Raw genomic sequence first — 9,175 nt, 5'->3', positions numbered from 1 at the left:
ATCTCCTGCCCTATTTATGTCAAAGACAAAACAAATACACAATCCTGATAAAATGACACTAAAAAAATAAAGGGAATTATTATCTGGTAAAGGAAATTACCTGAAATAAGGTGCTTATTTTATCAACAGTTCCACTCCAGTAAAAATTAATTGCAATTACTTACATTAAGTTTTTGCAGGAAAACATAACAGATTTATCTCATTAATGAAGGTCTTACCAGATGCAAGTGTACTTCCTTACCGATTTTGTTGCAAATCCATGTATTGTATATTTACTCCTCCTTTAATATCTTCATAGTTACTTTCAGACCCCTATAAAAAGAAATATATCTGTTGTGTCACTGTATATAAACAGGCTATTAACTATAACAAACCCTTTCCAGTTGGGCTGGCTCTTACCCAAATTGCATCTGTAATATGTTCTTTCAGGATCCTGTTGATATCCCAGCTGAGAATGTAACGTTCTGATGAATCATCAATCTCCCATTTGTTTAGATTTGAACTTGTCAGCATGTAAAAGCTTGATCTCTCTCTATCCCAAAGAACACTAGAAATCTGCAATTAAAAAATGAAAAAGCTAAAAAGGTTAAAGGAAAGCCTGAATATTTGGGTAGAATAATCTAAACTACCCTCAGTCGACAAAGAGTCACTTCCCTGGGCAATCTACAAAAGCTGCACTCAACATGAGCATTATGATAACTTCCAAGAGAAGTCTAATTTTCTAGATAAAAGAATATCTATACTAAATACATTTATTGTACTTCCTGCCTACTTCTGTGGAGTTCATTGACAAAACTCAAGCCAATCATCAACCCTTGGCAGTGCTAAATCAGAAAAGAAGAATTACAGGCTGGTTTCTTCAATTAGTAAGGAGGCTATCACTAGAAAGGGGGAGGACATGCAACCACTGCATATTCCCCAGGAAGGACTACTATTCCAAAGTCGCCTTTTATTCACAGCTAAAGTGTAAGCCAGCATTTGCCTTCACAAAACATACAGATTTATTTGGTTTCTGTTCTTGTTTCAAATTTCAAAGAAATATAAGTAACATAAATGAGTTGAGTGAGTCATGTGTTTTTTGTCATCATTCATCTTTATACAATCTTTTCTTTTTCCTTCCTTAAACACAGGCTAGAAATTACAAAGAGAAAATAAAGAAGATGAATGTTTCTCAAGCTTACCACAGCATCATTTCCAGGAGACAATATACCCAGGAAAGAAGAAACCTTTCTACCAATTCCAGAAAACATACCCTGCCCCTGTGGCAGGGCATGTTGATGAATCTTGCCAGAACTATCAGGTATCAACCGGACTAATTGACCTCTGGAAGATGATAAAATAAAGCTTCCCCCCTAAAAAAAAGAGAAAGCAACTAAATTTAAAAAAATTTAAAAATCACATTCTAGAAAACTCTACTGTCAGCTAAAATTCTTTATGACAGCTCATATGGGTAAATGCTGAACAAGATGCAAGGCACCCTTAGAAAAAGACAAACATCTCATGGGTACTTGGCACCGGCAGAGACTCATTTTCTTAACTTTATGTGACATTTTTAGCCATGAAACTCAATTTCAGTTAAACAACAGAATAAAACTCTCACACAGTCTTTGGAATCTGATGACAGAACATAGTGTTACCTTCACCACATTTATTGCAGATTTAAGACTAATAAAGTAGAGCTTTATTATACTTTATTATACTTTTCCATCTTTAGATTAGGAATAAAACCAGTATTTTAATATAAATCATGCTGTTTTACCTTTACTGCTGTGAGGAAACTGCACAGAGAGCCTCCAAAGTCTGTGAAAGTGTCTGTATAGGATCCTTCGTGTGCAAGATTGGGCCAGTAGCGCACAGAACCTTCACTGGTAGCAACCATTATTGCCAGAGACTTGAAGTGAAAAAACAATTAAGAGAACAGGCGAGATGATGATGATGATGATAATAATAATAATAATAATAATAACAATAATAATAATAATGTTCAATCAGACCGCAGCTTTAACTTAAACATGTTATGTTACACATCAAGATTGTGGGTGACAAAGACAAGGAGAAAGTAGCAAATACACACTGATGCACACTGACAAACCTGGAACTGAATCACAAAAACATTCTGCAGTACAACTTAATTAGTACAGGGAATGTTGTACACCTTTATTTTCCTAATGAACATTTTCTACTGGTTCTTGTTCCTGATAATTCAGGGTCTGCTGCTGAAATGCAAATGAAACTTACAGTTGTAAAACAGAAAAGAGCCTGTGGAGAATTTCAGATGCCAAGAGTTAAAAGCTACTATGGAAGACTTCAAATGAAGACTATAATTTAGCAAAGAAACTATTCTAGTGTCTTTAAGAGAAATATCAAACCACATGGTGGCACTTCTTTTCAAAGGCATAGGCCTACAGTGTAACTCAGGAAATCACAGATACCAAATTAAAAGCGTGAAGCAAGAGACTGTTCAGGTAGAGGTTTAGAGAAAATTATTGTACTCAATCGACTGGTAGTTAAAAAAAACATAAAAATCACAGAACAGTAGAAGAACTGCAGCTGGGAGTTTGTTATAGAGTTCCTTGGAGTTTTCTAACCAATTTTTAACCAGACACTGACTTTCAGTTCACAAGCTAAAGAATGATGAAATTAAAAGCTACAATAAATAAAGTACTAGGGTTAGGCGAATTACTTCCTCTTAAACTAAGGCAGAACATTTCAGGTTTCAAGAGATAATCCCAAAATACTAAGACTGCATTTTATCATCTGGAAGAGTAACACAACAACAAATCAAAAGAAAAGATCATATTACATATTCTGTGCTGCTGCTTACTTCCAAGGACAGTTTCTTAGCCAGTTTTATCAGAGCATCACATATATTAAACTGAAATCTAAGCTGAAAATGAGAGGCTCTTTTCATGACTGATTAACACACTTTGAGAACATTAACACACTTTCAGAACACAACCAGTCTTTGAACCTCACCCTCTAATAGAGTAACTCAGGAAAAAAAAAACACTTAGGAGACCAATCAGTCAAGACAGATTGAGTCTGTCCTTCAAGTGTCAAATTCCTTACAGAGACCAGCCGAGGGAGGGTGCTGGGCTTTGCCTTTCATCTGTGGATACTGGAAATTAATCCACTGAACAATGTTTTCAGCCAGCACTTAAACCACACTTGGTCTGACCCCATTTTTGATTGCCCTGGTGTTTGTTAACACAACACCTCTGAGTTTACTGCATTTTGGTTTGCTATGAAAGCATGTCAAGTAATCCTCAGAAAAACTATTATTTAATCTGATCCTATAGGATGCACATGGTGCAATTTAAAAGGACTAGCAGAAGTTTGTATACTTCAAAGGTATTTACTGCCAACCAGAAATCCTGACCTTTTGAACAGATAGCATACCACCAAACGTCTTCAAATACTTTGAATATATCCTTTTGACAAGAAAGTTATTCTTGAGGCAGTTTTAAACACTAAAATATAAAATTTGATCACCTGAAGAGAAGGTGCGTCACCTGAAGAATTGAGACAAGATATAGCTGCTAAACTAGAACTCCATTGGAAGTCACTGGGTGGCAGCTGCAATTCCTTGCACAGAGATAACTAGAAGAAAGAAAGAGATGTCATAAACATGAGACTGGAATAACTTATTCCTCTGCCACAAGATCTTTGGACTTTTTGACCCTGCTAAAAACTACCCTTCAACTAACTCAGACACTGTGTAAGGGAACTAAAAAAAGTCATGAAACAATTTCAACAAAGTTGTCACAACCAGCAAACAGCTAAAAAACATCTTAAAATTTTCAGATATCACTGGTTTTCTTTAGTTACTTCTGAGTGTTCCTCACAACACTACAATATCGGATTATTGGACTATTCCTTAATGCAATATTAAAAAAAAATTACACTAGAAATTCTTGAGAGAACTTATTAGGTATTAGCGGGGTAGATTCTCATTCCCCTACGCCCCTGAAGTTAAACAGCCACACAAATTTTAATCCCTTGAAAAACCTCTTCAGGTGCCAGCGTGTGTATACCTGACAGTCCCCTGTAAGTGCAGGACCTGCATAATGAACATACATTGTCCTGATTGAAAGAAACTGATTTTTTAACTTTGATTTTGTTCTTCTCTGACCATCACTGAAACAATGCTGAAAGAAATACTGTCCATAGGGGATACAAAAATTCTTGACCTAAGAAATCTAGGTGAAACATATGTTCAGTACCTCTGAAATTACCTGTATTTTTGGAGTTTCTTGCAAGTTGAAAATTGCTCCCAGAATAATCTAAACTAATCTGTAATATATATACTAGATTATAATTATCAAAATAAGCTTTACCAAGACTATCTAACCTAAGAGCCACATCCATTAAAATATGAAGAATTAATCTTAGTGCCAAGGTGACAATTAAAACTGAAGAGAGGAATATAAAAATTATAAGTTCTTTCAAAAGCTTGAGCTTCAGTTAGTGTTGTTAGCATGACTTCATATCAAACCTGCTGCTTTTGAGGGAAAACAGACAAATTCCAGCTGAAAAAAACCCCCAACCCCATAACTGCATAACCATAGTTGAAATAGCATAAAATACAGACTTTCCATATGACCCTTTAGTTACCTTAGCTACTGCAGATTGACCAATCTTCCAAATAATCAGCCTCTCCTTATGAACTAGCCAGGCCCATCCACTTTCATCCACTTGAACACTCAGGTGGTCATCAGCTACATAAAAAAAGTAACTTCTTTAAAGCATTCACGTTTTTAAAACACTGCAGAGTAACATTTAAACCAATAAACTTTCATTCTCATATGAAAATAAGAAATATTTTCTATTAAACTAGTTTTCATGTTAGAATTTCCATCTATTTGATTAACATATCAAATTACTACATCTAGATTAATTATCTACTTGATAAACCCTCAACCTTTGAGAATGAAACGACAACCCCAAAACCCATTTCCATGTATTTAGAGCAGATTATAATAGCTTTGTAAATGACTCAACAATTTTAGCATTATTTTTAAGATACATATTAAGTTTCTCCTGTATCTACTATAAAGGAAAAACTTATCTACAGAGAAAAAATTGTTTAGGAGACCAATTTCTTGAACTCAGGGAAAGGTTTGTATCACCAGGGCTTTTGGAAGAGATAACAAATGGAAATTGAAATAAAGAAAAATATTAAGCATCCACAGCAAAATCAAAAGAAGTAAAAAAGGTAAGGAAGAACCAATAAGTAAAAGCTACTGAAAACCTACTATTAGCTTTCCTTATACCCTTGTTTTTTTACTACAAATTGCATAAGCAGCACCCAAAGGGTATTTTCATGCATTCACACCCCCATTGGCATTGTTATAATTATTGTTATGTAGATAACCAGGTTGGATTCAAAGCAAGGCAGAGACATTTTTAGCTTCCCCTGTAAAGTCAGCATTTCAATGACACCAATGACACATTAAGAATTCTCTCACCTGTCAATTTTCATGAGGAAAAATAACATCAATTCTTACCATCAGCCTTCTTCAGCGCTTCCATAACCTTAACAGGCAGAGAGGATCCAAAAGCCTTAACATCATAGTTAATAGTCTCAGTTGCTGTAGGAAGCTGGATAACTCTGGTAGGAGTCGCTCTTAAACAAAACAAAGTTACAGTTAACTTTTTATTGCTTATTCATCAGTTTCAGTAGACATTTACTTCATAAGTATCTATTTAGAAACAGATTTATGTAACATAAACATGCTTTCTCTGGGAACACCACCTAGACCAATAACTTGGTGGCTTCCTTACAAGTTCCTAGCTGTCATCAAATTCTTTATTTTTAAAGAACTGACTTTGAATATGCATTACTCCATCAGCAACAAACTCACTGTTCAGCTTCTCTACACTCTGGTTATCTACAGAATAAAGACATTCACAATGTCAGAAGCTCAGCAGAAGCTCTCCCTTCGACTGCAGGGACGACTTCCATCCCCAGATGCGGCACTGCAGGGCAGCACACACTGTGCAACACTTTAAACAGCCATGGCAGCTCGGATCCAACAGCACTTCTACCACCCGTAGCACCGTAGCTGTGGAGGCTGCACTTCCTACCACTCACAAAAAGCTGCTTTGCATCTTTCCCCATCTTCTCCCTCTGGAACAGCACAGGTCTGAGTTGTCTTCTGAACACTACGATGTGGGCAAATTTCTCTGCTTTTACAAGTTAATGCCCTCCTTTAATTTCTCCTCACAAGTGAAATGATGTCTCAGACCTCCCTGCGGGAAATGGCAAAAGTTGATTCATAGCTACTGGACAATCCTTGCACCCACTTAGCAAAAATTATTATGCAGACTTGAAGTAAAAGTTTCCCAAAACTGAACATGGGCAATCCTCTTTATCTCAACTACACAACAAATGGCTGCTCCCAAGAAAAGAGATTATGAAGCCTGAAACTGATCTGGGGCCCGTGCCGTATCTCAGTTTTCATCCGTATGGAAGGGAGAAGACAGAAGAAGCTGGGGAGAGGGGCAAGTGTGAAATGCCTGAACTTTGACTATTTTATCTTCTTTTTAAATACGGAAGTTCTTATAATTTTCATATATCATACTTGTATCACACAGGGACATACTTAAGGAACCCTCGAATTCAAAACCTAGTAAGAGTTATTCATAACGCTGAACACGTGGTACCGTATACGAACGGCTTTAATGTACACTGCTGTAATGCACCCCACACTGGCCCGAGCACCTAAGAGCGAGGCCGGCTCTGCGGCGAGGGGCGGCACTCACCGCGCCGAGAGGGAACCGCTCCTCCGCGCCGCCGGCGAGAACAGCACCGGGGAGGCGGCTGCCGCCACGACGGGCAGGCCCTTCTTGCCGCCCGGCCGGGAGAGAGGGCTGGGCGCGGCGCTGCCCAGGGTCCTGCGGGCCGACCCGCCCGGGGTCCGCGGGGAGGCGGGAGCCGACGGGAACATGGCTGTGGATGCGGGAGCGACGCCGACACCACGCTCCCGCCCGGCGCCCGCTGAGCGCGTCACCGCGGGGCGGGGCCGCGCGGGAACCGAGCGCGACCGAGAGGAGCCGAACGGAGCCGAGCGTGACCGGGAGGAGCCGAACGGCTCCGGGCGGAGGAGAGCCGAGAGGATCCGAGCGCGGCGCGGGGAGCGGCGGAAACTCCGGCCCGGCCCTCAGAGGGTGAATGGCGGCCTGGGCCGCTCCTCAGCGCCAAACTGAATCACGGTCCTCTCCCCTCAGATGTTCCCGAAGCTGTGCTCCGTCCTTCGGGGCGTTCCTAGGAGGATTCACAGAGGTGGGTTTGGGTACCATTCCTCACTGAGTTCATGTGATTAGCTGGCGGATATGTTCATGTGATTAACCAGCCGGATATGATCAAAAAGCAGCTATTCAACGACCATTTGGAAGAACGCATTTTTCGGTATGTGAAATACAAAGCTGTGTTTCGTGTCAGGTACATACAGGCAACGTGTGTATATGTGATTGTGATATGTGTGGAAACTGACCATGGGACAGTTATAAAGACAATTCTAATAAATAACCGAGGAAGTAAAGCATGGAAGAAGGCCTTTGAACCTATTCTTTGTCTGCAATTAACGTTTATAAGTCTTAAGTTGATTTAGGAGATTCAAATTAAAGCTTTAAGGATGTTGCTGTTTGACAGGAACTTTCTGCTTCTAGCTAAAAAGAGTTTTGCAATAATAATCTTTTGAAGTATAATTTTAGAATATTGCTTGTAGTAAGGATCTTTGAAACTATAGCTTTAGAATATATAAAAAGGAAACATGCTTATCTCGACACCTTAACAAAATACTGAAAAGTAGCCTGAGAAAGGAAGATGAACATCAGCTCAAGGATTGATAGTTTTGACCAAGGGAAGCTGGACATCACTCTTATGAGATTTATAGTCCTTGCAATTAAAAGGTGAACCCGCATCTGGAATCTGGACCTCACCAGCTGGGAGACTTCCTTCTTCTTTCGGAAGCTGGACCCCACCATCTGGGGATACTCTTTTCTGAGATACATCCTGAGAAAAACTAAATCACAATAGTGTATAGATTTGTGACATATAAAAATTGGGAATGGAAACTGCTAAAAAAGCTTATGAGTGCCCCTATTAGTACCTGTAAGCCCCAACCATCGGCGTGCAGTTGGACGGAAAATTTCTCCTGTTGTACCCAGCGCTGTATTGCTCATACTTTACCATATTAATTAATAAATTGGTTGCTGCTTGAATATTGGCCTAGTCAAGCTTCTTATTTATAACAAGTAGGAATTGCCGTATGTTTAAAATACCCTGTGCATACCTGTGTTTGTCCCCAAATCTCTAATTAATTAAATAAATAAATACACAAAACCATATTCTGTGCAGACCTTGGCACGTTTCACATTTATGGTAAATAACAACCAGGCAGTACAGCTATTCTATGGTATATGAATAGATTTTACCCTTCAACGGGAACTAAATTCTCAATGGCATCAGCTGGCATGAAAAAGCTACTTTCAAAGGGTAAGTATGTACCACCCTTTTGGGGAAGAAGTTGAGTTAAATGTATCAACAAAGCAAATCAGTTAAGATAAAATTAACTAAAAATAGATTTAAAAAAAATCGCATAACTTTTGAAAATGTGTTTTTTGATAATAGATTCAGGGCTGTTAGGCTTTCTATGTGGATTGTGGTCCCCTCTGACTGAACCCAAATGCAGATGAGATAAACTTGAGATGGTTCATCTAGCAGGACTGAAGTATGAGGCAGTGTGTCAGTGTCAGTGCTTTGTCTTTTTCATTCAGATAAGCTCCTTTGGCTTTGATTTTATGCAAAAAGCAAAATACTAAAATTTAGTGGAGTATCACTGTATTGTTACATTAATATAGTATCCTTCTGTGCTGTGAACATCCAAAGTGTGGAGACGTGAGTCTGGACTTTATGTTCTTACAAGGCTGGTTTATTATATTATGATATATATTATATTAAAATACTACATTAAAACTATACTAAAATAATAGAGAGAAAAAGATTTATCAGACAGCTAGAAAGAATAAGAATAGAATGTATGACAAAATCTTGTGACTCTCAGAGTCTGATGCAGCTGTGTCTGTGATTGGCTCTTAATTAGAAATAATTAACATGCACCAACCACAGCTGCACCTGTTGCACTCCACAGCAGCAGATAGATAGTTATTG

General features: G+C 38.6%; 1 protein-coding gene across 1 annotated transcript; it reads right to left on the bottom strand.

Moving 5' to 3' along the window:
* Positions 1-190: 190 nt before the first annotated feature.
* LOC121346232 (nuclear pore complex protein Nup133-like) lies at positions 191-7,907 on the bottom strand. The gene is made up of 8 exons (XM_041423876.1): positions 6,766-7,907; positions 5,508-5,626; positions 4,615-4,718; positions 3,493-3,600; positions 1,760-1,891; positions 1,182-1,352; positions 400-555; positions 191-312 (listed from the first exon to the last, which is right to left on the bottom strand). The coding sequence occupies exons 1-8, from the start codon at positions 6,948-6,950 to the stop codon at positions 238-240; spliced, it is 1,050 nt and encodes a 349-aa protein (XP_041279810.1). The 5' UTR covers positions 6,951-7,907; the 3' UTR covers positions 191-237.
* Positions 7,908-9,175: the final 1,268 nt, after the last annotated feature.

This window comes from Onychostruthus taczanowskii, unplaced genomic scaffold (genome assembly GCF_017590055.1).
Source record: "Onychostruthus taczanowskii isolate IOZ18803 unplaced genomic scaffold, ASM1759005v1 scaffold111, whole genome shotgun sequence".
Classification (NCBI taxonomy): Eukaryota; Metazoa; Chordata; class Aves; order Passeriformes; family Passeridae; genus Onychostruthus; species Onychostruthus taczanowskii.
Note: the sequence above shows the minus strand (reverse complement) of the source record. Positions and strands in the feature narration are given on the sequence as shown.